Source organism: Prionailurus bengalensis, chromosome B3 (assembly GCF_016509475.1).
Source record: "Prionailurus bengalensis isolate Pbe53 chromosome B3, Fcat_Pben_1.1_paternal_pri, whole genome shotgun sequence".
Lineage (NCBI taxonomy): Eukaryota > Metazoa > Chordata > Mammalia > Carnivora > Felidae > Prionailurus > Prionailurus bengalensis.
Window position 1 is genome coordinate 134,983,063 of NC_057355.1, and position 26,700 is coordinate 135,009,762.

General features: G+C 40.6%; 1 protein-coding gene across 2 annotated transcripts in view; it reads right to left on the minus strand.

Annotated features, from left to right (window-relative positions):
• The window catches only part of RPS6KA5 (ribosomal protein S6 kinase A5), a 177,932-nt gene that overhangs the window by 88,974 nt on the left and 62,258 nt on the right, over positions 1 to 26,700 (minus strand). The window contains exon 3 of one of the 2 annotated variants that reach the window (XM_043556843.1): positions 16,192 to 16,410. In XM_043556843.1, coding sequence (XP_043412778.1) covers positions 16,192 to 16,410 — 219 coding nt within the window. Of the gene's footprint in view, positions 1 to 16,191; positions 16,411 to 26,700 lie in introns of those variants that run through there. The other variant, XM_043556844.1, reaches the window with a different exon arrangement.

The following is a 26,700-nucleotide window of genomic DNA, read 5'->3' on the forward strand; positions in this document are numbered from 1 at the left end:
GATCCTAGGTCTTTAGTCTGGACCCTCAGTCTTTCTTTCTTTCTTGATCTTGACATCTATGAAGAGGATAGCTCAGTTATCTCATAGACAAACCCTCAATTTCATTTTTTTTCCCCCAGATGTTTTCTCATGATCAGATGCAGGTTATGCATTCTTGGAAGGAATAGCAATGACATGATGTGACCGTTTCAGAAAATATCAGGAAGCATGTGATGCTAGTTCTCCCAATATTGGTGTTAATTTTGATCACATGATTAGTGTGGTGTTTGCCAGGTTTCTCCATAGTAGAGTTACTCTGTTTCCTTTTGTAATTAACTGGTAATTTATGGGGAGATGAATTGAGACTATGTAGAAATATCCTATTCCTCATCAAACCACTGTCTACCCACTTTGGATCCAATGATGATTTTCTAATTCCATTGCTCTTTCTCTTTGTTGGTTGGACGTACATTTTGTCTGGCTGGGCAAGTATAGATTAGTAAGACAGATTCATAGAGTTAGACTGCAGAGCTATAACATACTTACATATTAAATTTTTATTGCTGACAATATTTTATAAGCGCTTTCCTCAGAAAGGCTTATAGCCACTCATACTCCCCACCAACAGTGAATGAATGCCTTAAAAAACAAAGTTCTCACCAACTCTTGATATTATTATTATGTTTAAATTTTTACCAAATATGATAGGCATTTCCAAAAATTTCCAAGAAATTGTTAACGTGCAAAAGAAAGAAGAGAGGAAGAAAATCTGAGAGTGTGCAGCAGCTGGAACCTATTTTATAGTCCATACAATGCAAGACCTTAAATGATGCTTGTATAGACTGCTGGTTCCTTTTTCAACGTTTATTTATTTTTGGGACAGAGAGAGACAGAGCTTGAACGGGGGAGGGGCAGAGAGAGAGGGAGACACAGAATCGGAAACAGGCTCCAGGCTCCGAGCCATCAGCCCAGAGCCTGATGCGGGGCTCGAACTCCCGGACCGCGAGATCGTGACCTGGCTGAAGTCGGACGCTTAACCGACTGCGCCACCCAGGCGCCCCTAGACTGCTGGTTCCTTGAGTAAACCAAAAGAAACTTCTTATATGCAAATGATTACATTTTAAGGGGTTAATATAAAAAATATATAAAGAACTTACACAACTCAACACCAAAAAATCAATCTGATTAAAAAATAGACAAAAACCCCAAATAAACATTTTCCCAAAGACATCCAGATGGCTAACAGACACATGAAAAGATGCTCTACATCACTCCTCATCAGGGAAATACAAATCAAAACCACAGGTGACGTATCATCTCATACCTGTGAGAATGGCTAGAATCAGAAAGACAAGAAATAACAAGTGTTGGTGAGGATGTAGAGGAAAAAAAAAACCCTCATGCACTGTTGGTGGGAATGTAAACTGGTGCAACCACTATGGGAAACAGTATGGAGCTTCCTCAAAAAATTAAAAACAGAAGGCGCCTGGGTGGCTCAGTCTGTTAAGCATCTGACTCTTGATTTCTGCTCAGGTCATGATCATGAGATCAAGCCCCATATCAGGCTCTGCCTGACAGGGCAGAACTTGCTTGGGATTCTCTCTCTCCTTCCCCTGCTCACACATACTCTCTCTCTCTCTCTCAATATAAATAAACATTAAAAAAAAAAAATTAGCAACAGGGGCACCTGGGTGGCTCAGACGGTTAAGCGTCTCACTTTGGCTCAGGTCATGATATTGCGGTTCACAAGCGTGAGCCCTGCATTGGGCTCCATGCTGAAAGCTCGGAGCCTGGAGCCTGCTTCAGATTCTGTGTCTCCCTCCTCTCTGTCCCTACCCCCTTGTAGACTGACTGTCTCTCTCTCTCTCTCCCTCTCTCTCTCTCTCTCTCTCTCAAAAATAAATAAAACATTAAAAAAATTTTAATTAAAAACAGAAATACCATGTGATCCAGTAATTCCACTACTGGGTATTTACCCAAAGAAAATGAAAACACTAATTTGAAAAGATATATGTACCCCTATGTTTACTGCAGCATTATTTACAACAGCCAAGATATGGAAGCAAGCAACTTAAATGTTTACTGGCAAATGGATAAGGAAGATGTGAGGTGTGTGTACACACACACACACACACACACAACACACACACACACACACACACACACACACACACAACACACACACACACTGGAATATTACAGAGCCATTAAAAAGAATGAGATTTTGCCGTCTGCAACAAGAATGGACCCAGAGGGTATTTTGGTAAATGAAGTAGGTCGGAATAAGAAAGACAAACACCATAAGATTTCACTCATATGTGGAATCTAGGAAACAAAAAAATGAGTAAGCAAACAAAAGCATAATCAGACTTATAAATACAGGGCACAAACTAATGGTTGCCAGTGGGAAGGGGGTGGGGAGATGGGCAAAATGGGTCAACAAGCTTCCAGTTATGGAATGAGTAAGTCACAGGAATAAAAAGCACAGCACAGGGAAGACAGTCCATGGTATTTTAATAGTGTTGTAAGGGGACGGATGGTAACCATACTTGTGGTGAGGTAGCATAACGTATAGAGAAGATGAAACACTATGTCGTACACCTGAAATCAGTGTAATATTGTGTGTCAACTACATGCAAATTTTTAAAAAATATTTTAAAAGGCAGAAGTTTGTAAAAAAAAAATCACAATAAAGCCAACTTAAGATAATACAAATTATATCTCTGGGCGCTCTGGGTGGCTCAGTTGGTTAAGCGTCTGACTCTTGGTTTCTGCTCAGGTCCTGATCTCATGGTTTTGTGAGTTTGAGCCCTGCATCGAGCTCTGCACAGACAGTTTGGAGTCTGCTTGGGATTCTCTCTCTCCTTCTCTCTCTCTGCCCCTCCCCATTTGTGCTGTCTCTGTCTCTCTCAAAATAAATAAATAAAAACTTAAAAAAAATTATATCTCAATTCTTTTGTATTTGCTAAATGGGTATTTTTATGTTTAATGGCTCATATTCTCTATCTGTAAAATGTGAATATAAATAATTCCAACTCCCACATAAGACTGTCATGAGGATTCAATGAGCTACCAAGAGTTAAACTTGGGCCAGATATAATAAGCATGCATTGCACAGTGTTTATTGACTACTGTTATTGTTTATAGAGATCAATTACAATTTATAGGATTGAAAAATAATGCCCAGTTTACTTGTAATGATTTAGAAATAAAATTCAAATTCATGGTGTCCTGACATCTACTTTCTCAACGTAAGCATAATTTCAAGGCTTATAAATGTTTAACATATATTACCATCAAGTACTACTAGGGCATAATTAGTTTTAGTCAGTATTAAGCTAAAGAGAAATGTTCTTATAGAATTGGTATTTTAGTGCAATCAAGTTTTAAAGTTGCAGAGATATCTGATTTGTATTCAAGTACAATTAACTTGCTTTTAAAGAGTTTTATGTGATAGTAGTGGGGAGTGTCGGATAAGCACTCTGATGCTGTATCTCTAAGAAGCATAAAAATAACTCAGAAATCACACAAATAATGTAAAAATTCAAAAGTGCAGCATCTCTGCCATTTTCAAACACAATACCATCCTCCCTAAATCCTGCAGGTCCTCATCTTCTCTTTCTTCTTCCTTTGATGGCAAACTTCTTTAGAGGGTCTATGTGGATATCTGACTCTCCTTACCCTCTGTTCACTTCCTATTGTTGGTAATCAAATTACTACAAGAGTTGGTGGCTTAAAACAAAACAAATTTATTACTTTATGTTGTAGATCGTAAGTCTGACATGCATGTCATTGGGCTAAAATCAAGGTGTCAGCAGGGTTGCATTTATTCTGGAAGTTCTGGGGAGAAGTCTTGTTTCCTGGTCTTCTCCAGCTTCAAGAGGCTACCCACACTGGGGCTCATGGCCCCTTCCATCTTCAAAGCCAGCAATGGCAGTCAAGTCAACTGCTCACACCCCGTTACTCTAACCTCTTCTGTAGTCACATCTCCAGTGCACTCTCCTCTTTTGCTTTCCTCTTTCACTTTTAACCACCCTCCCCTGTGATCACACTGGGCCTGTCCAGGTAATCTGGGAAAATCCCCCTATTTTAAGGTAGCTGACTAACAATTTTAATTCCATCTGCAACCTTAATTCTCATCTGTCGTATAACCCGACATATTCATGGGTTCCAAGGATTAGGCTGTGAGCATTTCTGGGTGGCCATCATTCAGCCCACCACAGCCTCTATTTACTGCTTAACACACTACAGAACAACGTCCACCTTCATAATAGCACCGTAGACCAGGGTTAAAAACAACCTTGTGTTACCAGACAATGGATGCTTTTCAGCCCTCACATTACTTGACTTTTCAGCTGTAGTTTGCAAACCAAGAGAAAGATTTCAAGGAGAGTAAAGTAAGACTGGGGAACCACGCCTGTGGGTCCAGCCCAAACTGACTTGCCCCAAAATGGCTGTGTTAAAGCCACTTAACTTGGGGTAGTCTGTTTCGCAAAACAGCTAATGGAGAAGACATTGGTAAGTTGTAAATCATGCTTAAAACCAAGGGACTTGCTTAAGGTGACACAAGTCCATCCGACTCCAAGATCTAAAAGCCCTGCATGATCTGACCTCACAACCACACCGCACAGGACTGTTTCCACTGGGTTCACATTGACATTTTGGTAGCCCTCTACTGCTCCTATTTTCAGGCTACCACACATGCTGGGTGGAGCCCTGTGCCTGGAACATTCTTCCATATCCCCTCCTGTTGCTCACCTAACCTCTATTCTTCCTCTTAAATTACACTTTAAATGTCACTTCTCTGGGAAGGTCTTGCCTGACAACACAGACTAGACTTAGGTGTTTTCACGACTGACTTTCATTAGTGCCCTCTGCATCTCCTTCCGACTACTTGCTCCAACTAAGTACTCAGTTATGTGCTAATTTATTTAATGTCTGTCCCCCTTTTCGATTACCAGGCTCTGAGGGTAGAGAATCTTGTCTAGGTTGTTTGCTACCATTTCCAAGCACTTGGCACGGGGTAAGCAGGCAAATATTTATAGGATGCATGAAGAGTTTTAGAATTGACAAAATCTTGATACAGTTCACCTCTTGTACCAAAGGGGTCAGTATCCCAAAGAGTCCTCCAGGAAACCTACATAATGAACTTGAATTTGAAGCCACATATCATCTCTCCTATGAACCATCATTTATTCGTCTACTTCTAAGACCTGGAAGAGTCCCTATGCTTCTAAACTGGCTCAGTATCAGGCCCATGGACTGAGGAAGAAGTCTTCACCCAAAAGTCTGGGTGAAGTTTATGTCTAGAGTAGTAACAAGTTACAGTGTGTAAGACTTCTACCAGTGGGCAGCAATTCTAGTACTGTGACACATTAATATGTCCTTGTAGAAAATAATTAAAAATAATTATAAAGTGCCAGATCCTTCACAGTTCCCATTAAAAGAATCTTTTTCTCTATTATGCTAGAATGATGTTCCTCTAATTTAGGTCAAATTTTTTTTTTCATACAAGGGATGCAATTTATGTCTTATTTCAATGACACTTAACTGACACAGATATTTAACAATAGCAAGTAGATTCCGTTTTGTTGTTGTAGGGTTATCACATCCTCAATAATATTTCCTTCTTGGATTTAGGATAGCACACTCTGTGGTGTGTGTCTGTCTGTGTGTGTTTGGGAAAGGGGGAGGAGATTGGAAGAGAAAGAAGTAGCCTTTAAGCTAGTACATTTGTTTTTTAAAAACAATGAACTCATCTTCAGAACTCGACCTGAAGATCCCCACAAAATTTCCAGGATTCCAGCAACTCCCTGGGACAAATTATTCATATTTTTGAGACAATATTTTATGGGGCTCTCATTAACAATACTGTACTGTATATTTGCAAGTTGCTAAGAGAGTAGGTCTTGAAAGTTCTCATCAGAAGAAAAACTTTTTGTAACTCTCTGAGGTGATGGGTGTGAACTAACTTAGTGTGGTAATCATTTCACAACATATAAACATATCAAATCATTATGTTGTACACCTTTAATATAATGTTATATGTCAATTACATCTCAGTAAGACTGGGGAAATATGTTATGGGACTAACATTAAAGTAAAGAGCATCCGCTTTCAATCACAATTATTACTTTCTACGTATTATTTAATTTTTCCATTTCAAAACAAAAAAATAGGTACTCGAAGTCACTTCTAAGTATTTGCAACAACTTTTTCTGTTCATGCTTTGAGTATACTGTTGAGAAGTCATGCAACAAGAGCATTAATAACATGGAACACGTTCATTTTGTTGAGAAGGAACATACATTGCTAGTTGGTAGAGGATAGTTTCAGCTGCTCAGACCCATGCACATCTGATGTGACTTACTGTTGAACGCAGAAACTCTCTGCTGTTCTTAGTTTATGTGCTTCTATTAATAGGTGGAGACGCTGAAATCCACTCGAGATACTAAGTTTGGTGAGCCTTCAAATGTTACAAAAGACTACAGAAACGACCTACACAGCACTATTTTCCCCTGAGGGTGTACAAGGATAACCAGGGGAAGAGTTGGGTCAACTTTTGAAGGCTCTGTTTTGTTTATGTCATCTCATGGAAATCAGCTGGCAGGAGGGGAAGCAGAGCTAACAGACAAAACCAAGGGTGAAATCCTACATCTCCTGTTTTCAAAGGGAGATCTTCTGGTTCTACTTTCACTCTCCACAGATCTACTTTTGTCTGGCAATACTCTGACCTCTAGTCATTTAACCTTTTTAATCTCAAATCCCTTTATTTAGCATTTCTCTCTCATGTTTCCTCTTACGGGGGCACCCTCCAAAGAGCTATCTGCTTTAAGTCCCATATTCTGCCCTCACCACTACTCCCACTGTGCACTATTACTTGGCCTTCTTTTATTTTCTTCCCCTACAAATTTTTCTCTTGCTTCGGATTGGCCTCAAATACATGAACTCCTACACATTCTGGTTCTCATTTCCACCTACTCTTCCTCCTCCAGACCACCCAAATCTCTCTTGATCGCACCTCTTCTTGTCTTGTATCTCAAGTACAGTCTTAATATGATATACCACACATACCTGAAAATAATTTCTTTTTAATGTCATGCCAAAGTCATCTTCCTTTTTTTTTTTCTTTTGGTTTTAGCTCAACTTTCTAATAAGCACTTCTTCATGAATGCATTCCAGCTTATCAAAATCATTATAAAGTTCTGACTAAGACTTCTCTATCAGTGTTGGAAATTAGTCATATTTACTTCAAAGCAAAGAAAAGGAAGTTCCTTCCATTACTGCCTGTTTTGCCAAGTACTACAGACTGCAATGTATCATGATCCACTCCAACTGCTACCATCTCGGCAATGTCCTCGCCCTGCAAAGTATGAGATGATATTAAGACTCAAAAGTGAAACTTTAATGCTTTCAATAACTTCAATTCATATTGAAAGGATGACTCATGATACTGTCTACAAGGCCGGGGTGGCATTCATTATTAACAAAGCTCCTTGGCATCACCTTTATAAAACCCTTTGTGATTTGTTTCTTCACTCTCTTCTTTAGTGTCTTAATTCTACTGATAAATCTGATAGTTTATACAGTCATAAATCAGCTGGTATTTTGACAAAATTACCATTAACAGATCAGAGAATACCAAAAGAAAAATTGTTTTTATAGATTATTTTCCACAGAGAATTCTCTCCCACTGTTAGTTAAAATGAATACAATTTTAAGAGACAGAGAGAGAGAGAGAGAGAACAAGAATAGATTAAAATATTTTTATATTTCTTGTTATAACCATACAGAGAGAGGTACAAAGAAAGTTATAAAAGGAAGTACGTATGGTTTGCATGTTATAAGACTTGGAAAGGCTAAATAATTATATAACGGAGAAAACCCATTAAATCCATATGATACCATTAGATGTAAATTACAACAGAGCCTAAGAAGATATTCATGATGTAGAATTAAAAAAAAAAAAAACCCACAGAAATGCGACTTCCAGCAGATGGAGTATACAGGAGTAGTCAACAAATTACAGCCCAGGAGACAAGTCTAGTCACTGCTACTGAGCCCTAAGGTAGAAGACAGTAAAACAACAGAAATGAATGGAAGACAATTACAACTAAACCAGGTGTATTATAGGAAACAATCGTACCTACGCAGTTCTGACAGAAACACTATACTTCATATCTGGCAAGTGTCAAGGGTAAGCATCTGTCAAGATAATACTAACGTTACAATAATCTTATCGTTTGGAGAAGCCTGTGCCAATCAGGCAAATTTTATCCCAAGGGAAGGAGACTGGTCAAGAAATGCCCAGTGAGCCATGAATCCAAGGAGGAATGGGACAGCAACCTAGTTGTGGGTATCCACGTCAGCTCCCAACACATCCTAAAGAACAGCAAGAATGGTAATAAATCTCACAACCTGTTCCTTCAGCAAAACTTAGACACAAACCAGTCAGTGTGCCATGAGCAGGCTGAGAAAGAACAGGACGGGACACAAGTACCATGGAGGGGGTAAGAAAATGCAGTCAGACAGCAGGTATAAAATTAATGTACAAAGACTGTCAGCTCTCAGCTAGAAGATACAGTAGAAGAGAAGACCCCATTTACAATGGTGACACGTGGCAGATTATCTAAGATTAACTTAAGAAATGTGGGTGGGAGGAAAATGAGAAACGCTCCTGTAGGTCTCAGAATTCAACACATGAGAAAAGACATACCGTGTTCTTAAGCAGGAATAACCCGTATCATAAAAATGTCAATTATCCCTAAATTTGTTTTAATTTAAAACGATCCCAATAAAAACACCCTAACAAGCTCAACACCCATACAGAACTCAACAATTTGATTCTAAAGTTCATGTTGAAAAATAAACAAACGTGATGGCCCCCCAAAAGGTTCTGAGGACCAGCCTTGCCAGGTATTAAAGCACACTGTAGAACTCGATTAAACTAAAATTGCATGATTATGGCCGGTGATTCAACAAACCAAACAGAGCAGAGAATCAAGAAACAGACCCTGATGTATATGAGAATTTAAAATATGGGAAAGGCAGAGCCTCGGGTCAGTGGAAATTTGGACTTTTTTTTACTAAATGGTACTGAGAAAACCAGTAGTCATACGAAAAAGATTAGGTTGGATACTTATTTTATGTTATACCCAAAGAAAAATGCTCCATGCATCAAAGTACTCAATCCAAAAAATAAAACTATATAAGCACTGGAAAAAAACATCACTGAGTTCTTTTATAACCCTCAAATTTGAGGAGATCTTTTATGAAGATTTTTATGACTGAAAATCTGTAAGCCATAAAAATAGTTTTAAAATAAATTCCACTACACATAAATTTAAATTGTTTACCTGGTAAAAACATCGTAAAGTCAAGAGGCAAATGGAAAGCAGGGGAAATTTTACAATGCATATTGCAAATGGTTCCTCTCTCTAAGAGCTCCTCGAAAATTAGGAAAAAAATGAGCAAAGGGTACAAATGATTTTCAGAAAAAAACCCCAGATGACCTTTAAAACATAAGCAAAGATGTTCACTGTCACTAACAAGACCATACATTAGCTCTATACTGAGATGCAACTCCTCGCCTGTGAGACCAGGAAACACCCACGAGTTCAATCGTGCTCCACAGACAAACAGGCACTCGAGGACAATGCTGGTGGGTGTATAAAATGATGCAACGGCTATGGAAGGGTATATGCAAAACACAGACCTAGAAAGCCTATGGTTTTTTCCTACGCAAGTGGGAAATTACATGTGCAAAGTTGTATCTGAAGCCTCAAAATAAGATTAGAACCAGCCCAAAGATCCAGTCATACAGAACTGGTTATGTACACCATAGAACAGAATGGCATTGCTACAAAGGAAATTTAAAAGAATGAGATCTTTTTTTTTTTTTTATGATTTTAGTTTTAAGTAATCTCCACACCCAATGTGGGGCTCGAACCTACAACCCCAAGATCAAGAGTCACATGCTCTACCGACTGAGCCAGCCAGGCATCCCAAGAATGAGAAGATCTTTATGAACTTATGCAGGGTGAGCTCTAGGACACACTTGTAAGTGAAAAAGAGAACAATCAGAACAGTACACGGGACAAGCTACCTCTGGTTATGACTGTTGGTAGTTGATATCAGGCACCCTGAAATACAGGCCTACTGGAGTTTGCTTTTTAACGTCTCGCTTTGAATGCAGACAGTTAAAGGAAATGATTCTTGCCTTTCTGTGAGAAACCGTGTCTCAGGGTAACCAAAGAATTACAGTGGATGACAGAAAGCCACACTTGACGAAAGAATGCCAGCCAATAAACATAGAAGAAATGATAGACGTAGAAAATCACCACTTTGCAACTCATAATTCGTTGATTTTAGCAAGTAATTATCAAGTATTGTTAAAGCCATAAAGTGCCAAAACATCATGCAAATTGTTTTCACTAATAAGGAAAAAACATAATTCTGTTATAAAGGGATCAGACTGTCATCTCTCTTAGTCTTCACATTACTAACAACCAGATAATGGGTTTCTCCTGATGCGATACAATATGAAACATGCAACACCACCTACGATTTATTCCAGCTAAAATAGTGAACGTCAATCTATCAAGACCAGATCTAACTTCCCAACTACTAGAATTCAGTAGAGAGAGGGATAAGCTAAGATACTACAAGATAATTTCTCAGACCAGTAAGCCATGGATACAAAAAAGGGTAGGTTCCAGATTAAGAGACTTCAAGGACATAACAACCAAGTACATGTTCCTGGACTGGATCCTGGTTTGGACGAATCAGCTGAAAAAGATACTATGTGACAATTAGTGAAATGTGAATATGGCCTTGTGTGGTAGATGGCCACCAATTATTTGTAGTCCCCTCATCAGGAAGTGAGGTCTTTGGCGAGCATGTGAACAGGGACCCTCCTGCACTGTGGGTAGGAATGCGCCCTTGTGCAGCCACTGTGGAAGACAGTATGGAGGTTCCTCAAAAACTAAAAATGGAACTACCATATGATCCAGCAACTGCATTCTGGGTATTTTTCTGAAGAAAATGAAAACACTAACTTCAAAAGATATATGCCCTCCTCCCGTGTTCACTGCATCATTATACTTACAATAGCCAAGATATAGAAATAACCTAAGCGTCCATCAATGAATGAAGAAAATGTGGTATATATACACAGTGGAGTATTATTCAGCCATAAAAAAGAATGAAATCATGGTACTTGTGACAACATGAATGGACCTTGAGGGCATTATGCTAAGTGAGATAAATCAGAGACAGAAAGACAAATATCATATGATCTTACTTATATGCCGAACCTTAAAAAAGAAACAAAAGACAAACAGAAACCAAGCTTATAAATAGAACACTTAGGTGGTTGCCAGAGGCAGGGATGAGGATTAGTAGGTGACATGAGTGATGAGAGTCAAAAGGTACAAACTTTTTGGGGCGCCTGGGTGGCTCAGTTGGTTAAGCAACCAACTCTTGATTTTGGCTCAGGTCGTGATCTCACACTTCATGAGTTCAAGCCCTGCGTCAGGCTCTGTGCTGATGGTGTGGAGCCTGCTTGGGAATTCCTCTCTCCCCCTCTCTCTCTGCCCCTTCAGAGCTCTCTCTCTCTCTCCCTCTTTCAAAATAAATAAATATACATTTTTTAAAAAAGGTACAAACTTTCAGTTACAAAACAGGTCATGGAGATGTCACGTACAGCAGGGCAACTAGAGTTAGTAATATTGTGTTGCATATTTGAAAGTTGCTGAGAGAGTACATCTTCAAAGTTCTCATCATAACAAAATTCTGTAACTACGTGTACTGAGGGACATTAACCAGATATACTGTGGTGATCATTTTGCAATGTATACAAATACCAAATCATTATGCTGTATACCTAAGACTAATATAATGCTGTATGTCTATTAGATCTTAATTTTTTTTTAATTTTTTTTTCAACGTTTATTTATTTTTTGGGGGACAGAGAGAGACAGAGCATGAATGGGGGAGGGGCAGAGAGAGAGGGAGACACAGAATCGGAAACAGGCTCCAGGCTCTGAGCCATCAGCCCAGAGCCTGACGCGGGGCTCGAACTCACGGACAGTGAGATCGTGACCTGGCCGAAGTCGGACGCTTAACCGACTGCGCCACCCAGGCGCCCCTATTAGATCTTAATTTAAAAAAAAAAACAAAACTAAAAAAAAGGTGGAAGGGAGTTTATTTCCCTACCCATCAAATCCAGGCTGGTCTCAGGTCAGAGGTGAGGCTGCATGAGTTCCAGAGCCTGGCCTTGGGAGGCCTTGAAGCCTCTACCTTTGCCCTCTCGGCGGCTGCCCTGAGGCTGCTGTGCTAGGAAGAAACTGATCTACTGCCCTGGAGGACGCAGGCCACGCAGAGAAGAGAGGTGCCCGAGACAACTAACTGCCAGCACTCGCTTTCGGACACGAGAGTGTAACCATCTTGGCAATTTAAGGCCAGCCAACCCTGCAGCTAGCTGAGCACCATCCCACGAGCAGGTCTGGGCTCCACCGGCAGAGCTCCGCCCGGCCAACCCACAGAATGACGAGAAAACAAATCCTTGCTGAAGCAACTACTTTGTAGAGTGGTTTGTTTGTTATATGCACAATACATCACTGGTACCACTGGGTATTAAATGAAGTGAAAGCTTATTAACTAGGAAAAGCAGGCATCATCAGCTGAAGAAAGGATGTTGGGTGCAAACCGTAGGTAGCACAGGACCACCTCATTTGACAAAACGTGCCTGCATGTGGACACACAGACAAAAAGATCTAGGATACACATACTAAGTAATAACCGAGCAATATAGAATGAGGTAAACTCCCAGTAGTGAAAAGGTTTTCTTATTTTTGCTTTCTGACATCTTTTATTTCTTATTTTTGCTTTTCCGTATTTTCCATATGCATATATGTGCTTTTACAGTAATAAATAGTTTTAAAAATATATTATTTTTTTTAAAAAAGGTCTATAATATTTACTTCAGACAAAAAGGTCAGCTGGGCAGGCATCTGGGTGGCTCAGCTGGTTAAGCATCCGGCTTCGGCCCAGGTCATGATCTAACGATGCACAAGCCCACGCTGGGCTCCCTGCTGTCAGTGCTGAGCCCACTTTGGATCCTCCATTCCACGCCCCCATCACTGCCCCTTCCCCACTCACGTGCTTTCTCTCTCTCTCTCAAAAATACATTTTAAAAAATTAAAAAAAAAAAAAAGGTCAGCTAGGTCCCTGAAGAGCTCAACATGAAAATTCTTGCTATCTCTAATCTATAAACTTAACAGATAGTTATGGGCTGAACTGTGTCCTCCCTGCCTGCCCTAAATTAATATATTGAAGCCCTAACCCCCACTACCTCAGAACGTGACTGTATTTGGGGACAGGGTCTTCAAAGGGAATTAAATTACTAAAATGAGGCATTCGGGGTGGGCCCTAATCCAATCAGACTCGTATCCTTAGAAGAGGACTATTGAACACATAAAGCACCATCGGGTGTGATGCACAGAGAGGAGACTGTTGGAAGAGGCAGCAAGAGCACGGAGAGAAGCCTGGAACAGACTTTCCTTATGGCCCTCAGAGGAAACCAACCCTACCGGCACCTTGATCTGGGACTTCCAGCCGCCACAACAGTGAGGAAAACAGACGTCTGTTGTTTCAGCCCCCTGTCTGTGGTATTTTGTTACAGCAGCTCAAAGGGACTAAGATGAGGACTAAGTGTATAGCACAACATTTGGAAAACTGGCCTACTGTGCATTCTAAGCATTGCAAACTGAACCATAAAAACAGTTGATAATAAAGCCTTGCTCAAAGATTCTGCAAAGTTTCGATTTTAAAGCCAAAAAACAACTATTAACATGCACAATGAGAAATTATGTTAAATACATCAACAGAGAGGAAGTAGGGGGCATGCGTTCCAAAGGTACTGCCTCACTCATGATGAAGCCGGTGTGCTGTTCTAGTCCACATTCTACTCCTGAGATGGCTCGAGAAACAGGTTTTCTTGTTTTCTTCTGCTGTATTTATTTATGGGCCACTAACAAAGAGCAAAATTAATGGAGAACCAACAGCTAAAAAGCAATACTATTAAAGACTATTGTTTTGTTTTGCTTTGTTTTTAAATGTTTATTTTTGAGAAAGACAGAGTGCAAGGGAGAGAATCCGAAGCAGACTCCAGGCTCCGAGCTGTCGGCACAGAGCCCAACATGGGGCTCGAACCCACGAAGTGCGAGATCATGACCTGAGCCGAAGTCAGACGCTTAACCAACAGAGCCACCCCGGGCACCCCAAGACTATTGTTTTTTAATCAAATACAAAATCGTCCATTCATCTACTTCTAAATTAAAAACATGATTTACCAAACTACACGATTTACGATAAACAGTAAAAGAAAAGACCGAGTCCAGTTATGGTGCGAGAACAGGAAGAAGAGGAGCGGAAGAGAAAAGCTGCTCTGCGGTGGTGCAGAGTCTGGGAGTGTGGCTGCTTGCCACGTCAGGCTCACACTACTTACATGATCTTAGGCGCATGATTTCACTTTGATGAGCCGGCTCTTTATAAGGGGAGAAGCTTAAACAAGATAATTACTTCTCAAGCAGTGTTCACGGACTTCCTAAAGCTTCCCTGGAGATTCTTGTAGGGTGGGTATAGAAATAAACTGGCAGGACTTTGTGCCCTTGGGCTCAGATTCAAGCAGGAGTACTCATTTCTATTTGTTTTCCATTTGAATGTTTGCGTCGTCACTTGAGGGAAGAGTTCTCCTGCCATAAGTGTTCAAAATCATTGTACGAAAGCGCTCTGTGCCATATACCTGGGATACTCCGGGAATACGTATTTAAGAATCAGTAAGGAACAAAGCTGAGCAGGTAGACCCAGGAGGCAGAAAGAAGAGCCAAATGATAACTGACTTGCAGGAACACCGGGTAGATGATGATGGTAACAGGGGACCCTGACAGGGCAAGGGAGAGTGTGACCTCTACGTATACAAGATTTAGGACTGTTAGTTGACGGTAAGCATTCCAAACTGAGCCTGAAGTGTAACTTCATGACTCAAAAAGTGAATGCAACTTTAGTTGTCACTGATAAAAGTATAATTTCCAAAATAAAGGCATTCGACAAAATTGTCAAATATATAAGAACCTACCTGTCTGTACTACCAATAATCAAAGAGTATAGGCAGCACTGTTTGGCGGACTTTGAAATGAGTCAGACCCGAGTTCCAATCTTCATTCTCAAGTTTACACAAGATATGTAACTTCAGGAGATACAGCTTCTAGAACCATCAACATCACTAATGAGGGGACTCTAGCGGCACTGTCGTGAAGGGCTAGTGATCACCAGGGATAACACTTGGCACGTAGCATGGTGCAGACACACCATTCACACTCAAGAAATAGGTGACGCTTACAGAGCACGATGCGGACTTCTATCTCCTCTAACCCTCAGAACAGTTCGAGAACCAGGGGAGCATAGCACATAAATGCAAATTATCACAAGGGTGGGACTAAAGTGGAACAGATGAAATAGTCAATGAGGACAGAGTACAGCATCACCATTTATCATTAGGAGGAACAGAAAACGCTGTGACTTTCCCGTGAGGAATCTGGCAACGTGTTAACAGAGGACATTTCCAAAGTTCATACATGATGGGCCAACTCTGTTTGGGAAAGGAAAGGATTCAGAAAGTGTCTTGGGTAGAAATGAGAGTGCCCCCATTGACTGGCTGGTGAGCATCTCCTTTAAATGCAGATTTTTCACCAAAAAAGCAAAGCATCTCCAAGAATAGAAGTCTCCCTTTTATCTTTTTCCCCAATTACCAGTTTCCACAAATATCCCTTTTTCAGCCCGAACGTGGAAAGCTCCTGAGAACTCCTGAGGCAGAAACTGTGGCCCATGTCACCGTTCCGGTCCTCACATTTGAGTGGAAGCACAATGCCCAGGGAAGCAGACCCCCCCTAATGACTCAAGTATTCCTTAAGACCAATAAAGGAATGTGGAATAGAAGTATATAAACCCCTTCAGGGTGGGAGGTCCCAAATCCAGAACAACTCATGGTGTTCAAGGAACTGCCGTCACAGAAAGAATGAGAGTCAAACTGTTTCATTTCTTCTAAGTCTGAAGGAGGCGGTCCTTTGAGTTCATTGCGACTCAAGACCCAAGGGAAAAAGTGTTCTGGTAAAAAGAACAACTGACAACCGAGGGCCAACGGACACTTACCTAAAATGAGATGAAGTTTGGTTTCTGTCTGGAAAGCATAGTGCAACGTCACCAAAAATGCTGACTGCCTGATGTGCTCCAGGACTTGCCGCTCTGTCCTTGTGTGCTCTGTGGTTTTGGCCTTTTGAACTATTGTTGCCTTTTTCAGTACTTTCATGGCATACAGCTTTCCAGTATCGTGACCGCTGATTTTACGAACCAGAAATACTTTTCCATAAGCTGAAAATGAAAAGAAAAAAGAAAAAGAATGAAAATACTACACAGAACGGTAATCTACTGGCAGGTGAAAGTTACGAGATGCGCGACGAACTTTCCTTGATGAAAAAGTACCTTTATTGCGGTTTCAAATAAAACAGCTTTGACAGATTTCTTTCGTTGTAGGCCAAATATATTTCTAGGTCTAAACCTTGGTATTTACATATTTCACCACTGCTGACAGCGTTATGTTTTCACTCTTTTACTGGTATTTTCTCCTCAATATTTTTAGCTGTAGGGAACTAGCTGCTATTATGGTCAATTAACCACAGTCTGATTCTGGAACAACTAGGACATTTTAGACATCAGATAAAATCTTCAGGTTTTGCTGTTGATGTAAACAAATGAAAACAGTTCTTAAGAATCTCATACACATAGAAACCTAGCACCTCGACTCTCCCTCTATATTTAATAAAAAAAACTAAAGAAAAGTAAGCTGACATTATATAAACAAAAGAGATCTTCAGACTTAGAAAACACTAAAATACCTTAACTTGTAAGCATCCTGACAGAAAAGCCCCTTTACATCTTTGGGCAGTAATTCATGGCTCAGTAGGTCAACCTCAAAAAGTTTTCCCTAAGGGCTCAGTTGGACAAACCCTGTGTGTGGTGCCACTCCCCCAGATGGAGGAACTGGGGCCGAATGCGCAGGTATCTGCATTTATTTCCCTAGAGAAAGGCGAAGAGGGCAGGAAGGGGTAGGAGGAGGAGGGTGAAGGAAAGGCAGACAAAAACACTGTGAGAGGGAAGGGGTAGGTCCCCAGTGCATCTCTACAGTGTATTAAAATTCTCTTTCCTTTGAAACACCTCCTGGGTGGGTAAGCCCAGTCCCACTTTTGAAGTTCAGCACTTTATTTATTTATTTTCAGAGAGAAAGAGCACAAGCAGGGGAAGAACAGAGAGAGAGGGAGAAAGAGAGAGAGAGAGAGAGAGAGAGAGAGAGAGAGAGAGAGAGAGAGAATCCCAAGCGGGCTCCGTACCATCAGAGCAGAGCCCAATGCAGGGCTTGAACTCACCAACCGTGAGATCATGACGTGAGCTGAGGTAAAGAGTTGGACACTTAACCGACACTGCCACCCAGGCGCCCCAAGTTTGATACTTTCATCAGACCGTTCTGGAGTTAGTCTGAGTTCTGACCCAGACCTTCCCTCCAGGGCCTCCCTGCACCCTGCCCACACCTCTCCGGTATTTAGCCCATAATTCTGTTCTGATCCACTCACTAGTGTGAGAGCGCTTAAAGGGAGGGGCTCCTGTATACTCCACATTATTCAGGTCAGTCCTTCGAGAAGTAAATTAGTACCAACACATGACAGACATATATATATGGATTGGTGAAAGGCTGGAATACTCCTGAGGAGGACGCTTTCTAAGGAACTTGCTTATGCCAGGCTCTGTGCTGAACACATTCCACACACTGGTTCACTTAATCCTCGGAACAGCTAGTGAAGGTGGTACTTTTAGTAATTGCAAGCTACAGATAAGAAACGGGTTCCAGGACTGTAAGGAAGTGGCCAAAAGACTTGGGTAAGCGGTGGCAGAATGGATACAAACTTCAGGGACCACGCTTTGGGCTGAAAATGAATTTAAGAGATGATTCTTCGCAAATCCTAGAAATCGGATGCTCTGGTTTTAGTAAAATCACTACCATAATCATACTGAACACATTCTGGAATACAGAGAAAGTGCATAAAGGGTTTGTGTCCTACCCCATTGTAAATAAAATGATCACAGACTGAGATTTTAGTGAGGTAGAGGTGAACAAAAAAACCCCAAAATGACAACTTTCCGAAGCTAACAAATTAACCTAAAATATAAAAATATAAAAATGAAAAAAGCTCATCTATTCCAGAAGCCCTGCCAGGAAGCTGGAAAATATTCTGATGAAGCGTGCTATATCTTCCACAGAGTCAGCCATGACAGAAACTCGGGAGGAAGTCAAGTCCTCTACAAGTATGGGGCTTTTGTGTTCCCTACACACACGGCACCTGCCCAGACCCTGCCCCGTTTTCTGAGACTCCCGTCTCCAGAACGCTCCGGTCCTTAGAAATTATGTGTGCTGTCCAACAAAGCAAATCTTCCCAAGACATCACTGAAAGATGGCTGTTCAGCTTATAGCTAGCTAGTCTTTCAGCCTAAGTGTTGACCGTGTGGCTGACAGACGGCAGGGTGTTAGCACTTAACATCTGAGTACTTGCCAGGCACTGTAGAGGTATATTAACTCATTCAATTCCTACATCATCCCTGTAAGTAGGGGAGAAGGATTACCACACTGAGAAACTGAAGCATCAAAGACCATACTTGCCCACCTGGCCCTGCGTCCCACACACTTAGCTCTGCTCCATCCGCCTCCCTTCAGTGGACGACCTCACAGGCAAATAAATAGGGAGTGAGACATTAAACAGAAGTCACGATAGAAGTAAGGTGGGTTTTTGGTGTGATGGACACGGGGCCGTTAACTTTTATGAGGAGAAAGTCTTGCAAAGTAGCCTATTTTATTGATGGGGAGAAGGGATGGAAATATTAGAAAATGTTCCTTTTATTGAGTGGACACAGACCTTTTTTATAATATTTATCTGTTGGTCCTTCTATACCCTCTGGACTTACAAAAAGAGTATTACCCTTCTCTGTAAGATCATTTTTTAAATACTTAAAAACACTACCATGCCATCTCACCTATGCAAAATGTCCTTATTCCCTAAGCCAAACTTAAAGTAAATGATTTTGAGACTTCTCACCACTAGGAGGTTCCACTGACGTACTCTGTGAGTTACAAATATTTTTTCTTTGATTTCTTTCCTATTACTTTAACTCTTAAAAAATTTTTTTAAAAATGTTTATTTTTGAGTGAGAGAGAGAGAGAGAAAGAGAGAGCGAGCGCAAGGGAGGGGCAGAGAGAGAGGAAGACACAGAATCCAAAGTAGGCTCCAGGCTCAGAGCTGTCAGCACGGAGCCCAACATGGGGCTCAAACCCATGAACCGTGAGATCATGACCTGAGCTGAAGTCGGACGCTCAACGGACTGAGCCGCCCAGGTGCCCCTCTTCCTATTACTTTAAAACTATGTCCCATTATATTGGGGAGCCTGGGTGGCTCAGTCGGTTAAGCGTCTGACTTCGGCTCAGCTCATGACCTCATGGTCGGTGAGTTTGAGCCCTGTATCAGGCTCTATGCTGACAGCTGGGAGCCTGGAGCCTGCTTCAGATTCTGTGTCTCCCTCTCTCTCTCTGCCCCTCCCTCACTCATGCTCTGTCTCTGTCTGTAAAAAATTAATAAATGTTAAGAAATTTTAAAAAAATGTCCTATTATGCTAAATATGAGGTAGCACAGGATGCTAATGTATGTGGTCAAATAATATAAAATCATCCTGCTGCTACATTATATACTAACTGTCAAATAGTAAACAGTCATCCACCTTGCCATGTGATGAGATCCAGAAGCTTACCAATAACATAAGCTAAAGACTGCATATATCCTGCCAATACAATTATTTTCCCTATCAGAAAGCGTCAGGGAAAAGAAAGAAGGATAAAGCTTACAAATCTTCTGTTTTTACTTTTATAGTTGCCACAGTTAACTAAGGCTACAGTACTTTTATCACATAGTAAGTGCCAAAGGTGTTTATGTCAACAAAATTCAACAAGTGCCTTACAACATTCCACACAACAAACATTTCAGACAAGTAGGATCCTAGGAGTAGGATGCCTAACTAAAACACAGTTGTGTCCAAACAGCCTTGTTTTTGAAGCACCCATAAGGCTGCTTGTCACACTGCAGAGGGGAAGAAAACCCAGTCGCTACGCCCTCCCTGGGTAAACTGGGTTGCAGATGAGTACAGAGAGAGAAAGTGAAGCAGCCTTTCTGGTGAACAGCACCATCCACTCCAGAACCACCTACATGCATTCCAGTGTCTGAAGAGGGGACACGAAAAGTGGAGTTGATGGAAGTATTGTATCCTTTTAGTTCGTAACCAGATGAATGACTGCTTGCCTTCCAGTGCAGCCAACAACCAACTGGCTTTCATTCGGTAAGTGGTGTGCCGACCTCGTTAAAGAATTCCTATTCTGAAAGCATCGTCTGGAACCTGCAAAGGCTACCAATGCTGACAACCCTCCTGGCCATAAAAAATGAACAGTACTTCCTGCTCAGATGGAGCCCCTAAAATGGATGTTTGGCCACACATCCAGATTTGCTGCTTAGGTAGAGACTAAGCTTCCTGCTTCAGCATGACTCTAATTTTCACATCGACACGCAATGGTTTCAAAGGCTTTATGAGCAATCCTCACGGAAGTCTCGTGTACTGCTGTGAATCTTATCAATTTCATTAGCATCAGCGCCTCTTCAAGATACTCTGTCAAGAAATGTGAGAAAAAGAGGGCACGGAGTTCACTGGGTTTCCAGAGGACCAGTCTAACGGCGCTTGACGGAGAGGTAGAGGTTCTACTTCTTTTGAGACTGAAGGAAAGTCAATTCTAAGAATGCATGACAAGAAGGATTCGTTCCTGACTTTAGCTTGATCGACATCTGGGACCAAATGAAGGAAGTAAATCCTTCAATTCTAGGCCCAACAGACGCCATTTTGGGTTCTGCTTAAGACCGGAGTGCTCTTCAACCAGCCATTTCAGAGGAGAGAACTCGATCAAGACACATAAGCAAACTTCTCCACAAAGCTGGAGAAAGAACTCCACAGCTGGGAGGAAACCAGCTCTCTTATGAAGGTTGGTTCTGTTCAAAGTGAAATGCGGATTTAGAATTCTATCCTCGCCGACACAGACAGCACAGTGTTGGCAAACCTTGTTGACAACGATCTCAATAGCTTGAGGATAAAGCAAATAATATAAAATGAACTAAAACCAAGCACCACGGGGAAATGTCTAGTTCCTTGGAGTACGTCTCCGTTTGCTTTTCCAAGTGCGGGAATCTTACTCCACTTGCCACAATTAGTATTATCAATCAGGTGCTTAGTGCTTGTTGTCATAATAAAGAAAAGTTAAAACTGACTGACGGTTTGAAAACAAGATGACATTCATGCTGCCATATCAAAAGCCACCACACAATTTCAACTACATTTTCAAGCTAAACAAAAGCAGCCTTCTTGCTGAAATTTATTTTGAGCATAACTGAACCGATCTTTTTGCTTTATTTGTAAAATGTGAATTCATTAAAAAGTTTTAGGAAGTAGCATCTAATCTCATGATAATGAGATCACAATTTGTTAAAAAAATATTTTTACAGTCTGTAAAAGCAATCACTTTACAACACCATATAATTAAACGCATGCAAAATGTGCATATGTTTACATGCATTATTATGGAGGAAGAGTTAGTTAGGAGCCATTGTTTTAGAAGGTCTCTGGTTTATTTACTTAATTGCAGTCCTCACCTAGGACATGACGCTCTCACTGGGACCCAAATGGCTCAAGCACTGTGAGATCACTGTTTCCCAATTTTTACTAATGCTATTGAAAACTGTGTGCCTCGTACACACTGCTTATCAGTTATGCCACACTTTGGGTTCATACCAAACTCCTAGCAGAAACTACTGTACTTGAACCATGGCTTTTAAAAAACTGCATGGCAGAAATTGTTAGCGACTTCCACTTGGACCAGGAATACGCCCCCCTTTTCCTCTGTACAACACACTGCTGCACACTGACTGCCTAGGACGGGTTCACCCATGCGTTTCTGTCTCCATGTAGCTCAGCTGTCTGCTTCACACCAACTCGTGGATACTCACTCGTGGCCTCACCCATTTACTCCTGTTATTGTTATTATATAATTTAACTACATGTTACATAAACCACTGAAATGTAAATGTGAAAGAAAAATGAGGTTGAATACTTTGGAAGAACTGGATAGAAGCAAGACACTTAAAAAAAAAAAAAAAAGAACTGCTGAAAAGCTAGGTGTGGGTGGAACACTATAAAAGGCTTGGGGGAAAACTGTGGAAATCTAGAAGGATTCTGGACTCAGAGTACTTCAAATGCTGCTGGTTCCCACTCTGCTTTGAAGAATCTGAAACTTAATTTTAGATGATGCACTACAAGCATCACTACAAGTGATTTATACAAAATAAACTATTGTTTAAAAAATTATTCTCGGGGCGCCTGGGTGGCTCAGTTAAGTGTCTGACTCTTGGTTTCGCGTCAGGTCATGATCTTGCGGTCTGTGAGTTCAAGTCCCACATGGGACTCTGCGCTGACAGCGTGGAGCCTGCTTGGGGTTCTCTCTCTTTCCCTCTGCCCCTCCCCTGCTCGTGCTCTCTTTCTCTCTCTCTCTCAAAATAAATAAACTTTAGAAAAAAGTTAAAAAAAAAATTATTCTCAAAGAAAAGGTCCCATGCCTACACCCAAAGACTGGCAAGTGGGGGTACCTGACTGGCTCAATCTGTAGAGCATCTGACTCTTGATCTCAGGGTGGTGAGTTCAAGCCCCATGCTGGGCATGGAGCCCACATAACAAACAACCACAAAGACTGGCCTCACTGGCAGATGAATATATATTTATCTATTTTAAGTGAAATTAATATGTTCAAAGCACATATTTATATATATCCTTTTAAAGTGATTTTCCACTTCAACCGTTTTTTTGATTAACAAGTACCAGTCATGTCATTACGAGAGAGGATCTTGTTCATTGCTGTTGGAACCCAACCGTCTCTCCTCCTTCCAGATTAGTGGAATCTCGTTAAAGGGAGACTCGGCCATCAACCACACTAACTATGGCCCCAGCTTGCTTTCATCCTCAACCTCGCAAGCACAGCTTTTGTGGTACCATCTAAATTGCTGATAAAAAATATGACCCTTCTGGGGCGCCTGGGTGGCGCAGTCGGTTAAGCGTCCGACTTCAGCCAGGTCACGATCTCGCGGTCCGTGAGTTCGAGCCCCGCATCAGGCTCTGGGCCGATGGCTCGGAGCCTGGAGCCTGTTTCCGATTCTGTGTCTCCCTCTCTCTCTGCCCCTCCCCCGTTCATGCTCTGTCTCTCTCTGTCCCAAAAATAAATAAATGTTGAAAAAAAAATTAAAAAAAAAATATATAACCCTTCTGGCTCAAATCAGTTGATGTCCAATTGCCCTTAAGATAAGGAGAATACTTAATATAATTAAATTATCTGGCGTCCACCTCCCTCTTTCCCCCTTCTGTCTCATTTAGCAGACTCTTTCAGACCTCCAGCCTTTTCTGACTTCTGCGACTAGCACAGTTCCTCAAATTTTATGCTCTCATAACACCATGCATTCTTTGTCACAGAAATGATCAGAAACATGACTTTTCACTGATCTGTGTGACTGCTTCACTGTCCACTTCCACAGGACTGGAAATTCCACGAAATCATACACTGTGATTTGACTCCTTGTATCATCAGCAAGTAATTGGAGACTCAATGCTAAGTGCATGAAAAAAAGAACAAACAAGCTAGCAAACAGGAGCAGACCAAAGAAAGAGCTCCGTAGCATATAGCCAAATACCCTCTTCTGGGCTGATAATTTTGCTCTAAAGTTAAAGCTGAGTCTTTAACAAAAGAAACCAGTAATGCAGACCAGTGGTACTGAGCTACCCCCAGCCAACTCTTTCCCTCGGAGGAAGGAACAATCAGCTTTCGTGAAGCAATCCCTTTTAATTTGGGTATTAAATTTGATTCCTGGCAACATTCCCTGGTGAAAGTGAACTCAGGAAACTTAGTAGCCACCATTCTAGAGCAGGAAAATGTCTTAACATAGTCCATTTATGGCCACTGCGTTATGATCTGCCACAATCACTGAAGAACAAATCACAATGCCTGGGCACATCCCTTTCTCAGATATAATTTAATCTGGGGAAAAATTTCTGTCTTTCCACATGTGATATGTCCTGGCACTGACCAGCAGGCCACCTGCCTTCCCTTCCTCCTTCCACTGTACAACTTCACTGACCCCAAGACAACATTGTCAGGAATGGAACCAAACAAGAAATACACTCATGGAATTCTGAATTTCACTTGTCCTGCCCTTGGAAACGAGATCCTTGTCAATAGGCAAGTGGAACATACGTGGTGAGTAATGCCAGAGTGGTGTGTATGAAGCCCCAGAAAACCCCCCATCATCCATGTCAGAGAAATAGCCATTTCAGTGTTCTTACAGCACAATCAGCCACAAAAACACACACTCACGAGTCCAACCGACTAACCGTAATTTGGTACTTCTAAAAGATCCAAATGAAACATCTGATTAATTAGACCTTAGCATCAAAAAGAAACATTATTGTCCAAAAGACAATGTTTTTCCAATAATATTGACACACATCTTCTGTCAAAGATGCTGTTCTCATGATATCATTTAATGTTCATGATATAGGAACCATTTGATAACTTCAGCACTTGTTAAGTCTCTCTAGGCCGGTTTTTGGGGGCACCTGGTGGCTCAGTCGGTTAAGCATCCGACTCTTGACCTCATGGTTCATGGGATCAAGCCCTACATCGGGTTCTGCACTGATGGCACAGAGTCTGCTTGGGATTCTCTCTCTCCTTCTCTGTCCTTTCCCTGCTTGTGCACGCTCTCTCTCTCTCTCTCAAAATAAATAAATAAATAAATACATACATACATACATAAACTTCAAAAAAAAAAAAGTCTCTTTAGACTGTTTTTTCCAAACAGTGGGCAGTGGTATCAATTAGTGGGTCTAAACAGCATTTAAAAAAAATAAGAGAAACAAATACACTAAAAGCGTTTCATGAAACCCGTGTTTCCTCTTTATAAATGCATGCCCATGTGTATGTATATATGAATGTAAACAAATCTGAGCACATGGGAGGGGAAAAGAGAGGGGAGTACAGAGCAGCAGCTAAACACAAAGACTCTGCCAGATTGCCTGAGGCTGAACCCTACATATGGTATTTAGTAACTGTATGACCTTGGGTAGAACAGTTAAGATAACAGTGTCTCAATTTCCACATTAGGGAGGGTAATAGTTCCTACATCTTACTTTCTGTTCCAGGGATTAAATAAATTAATGTAAGCATCCTGGCAGATAACAAACACTATAGAAGTATTAGTGGAAGAAAAGTCTGTGTGTGTGTGTGTGTGTGTGTGTGTGTGTGTGTGTGTATACAGACATAACATAAATACACATACTGAGTTGCAATATAAAAACGTGCTTATTTCGTCCTATGGGAAATAGCCAAAACAGCTTGAAAGTCACTGTTCTAAATAAATTTATATGCCTTTCCTTTAAAAAAAAATTATGTAAGCCACAGAATTTTCCCTTTTATCCCTACCTCCTAATAACCTCAGAGTTAAATTTAAGACTCAATTATAATGCCTATCTCACCCCAGATGTCTGTAAAATCTATTTCACTTTCCTTTTATCTGGCTTTCACTTGTTTTTTTTTAAGGTTCTCTCTTTTTTATCTTGAAAATGCCCTTAAATCTCTTTTTGAAAGAAGGTAAATTTCAAAACACATTTAAAATAAATGCACTTGACTTTATATATTTATCAAACAAGCATTGATTCCTAAATTCCTTTATACAACAGATATCTTAACTGTACACTAAATTCCAAGTATTAAAAAATACATACCTATAAAATGAAATATTTCAAATTTTAAAAGAAAAAATGTCTAAAGAAAAAAATTTTAAAGAAATAAAATTTTTAGAGAGATAAAATTGTTAGAGGAAAAAAAAGGAGAATCTGAGCCATTTCATATAACTATTTTGTAAAAATTGGCCACTGCTTTGATTTGTAAAATCAAAAACACCCCAAATTTCTAAAATTAATTAAGGCAGACTAAAATATTCTTCTAAGATATAAGGAAAAGCTATGAACCCCAAACACGATTAAATAAATAGATGCTGTAAGTAAACAAAAGAGACACAGTAAAAGCGTATGAAATCATAAGCAGTAATTTTTATAAAAGACACTGAGGTAGGCCATTTGTTTGGGGCATAAACATGTATATCCTCCTGAAGATATGTAACACAGAGGATCTGGATGAGACATAATAAAAGTGCCAGCATTCTAGATTTAATCCAATTGTAGTTTTTTAAACTAAAAACACGGCCATTTGACCCATTTGCTTAACTACGTCAATGGTCAGAAACAGTTGTACAGCTGAATCAGGAACACAAAACAGTACATTTTCTTATGGATAGTGATAGCGTCTAAAAAAGACTTAACACGTACAAAGGTTGAAAATAAAAATAGTCACAGGAATAACTATCTATGGCTACCATTTGTGCATACTGCATTAGCTTGAGTAACTAAAGACTAATTGTGTAATAATTTTCT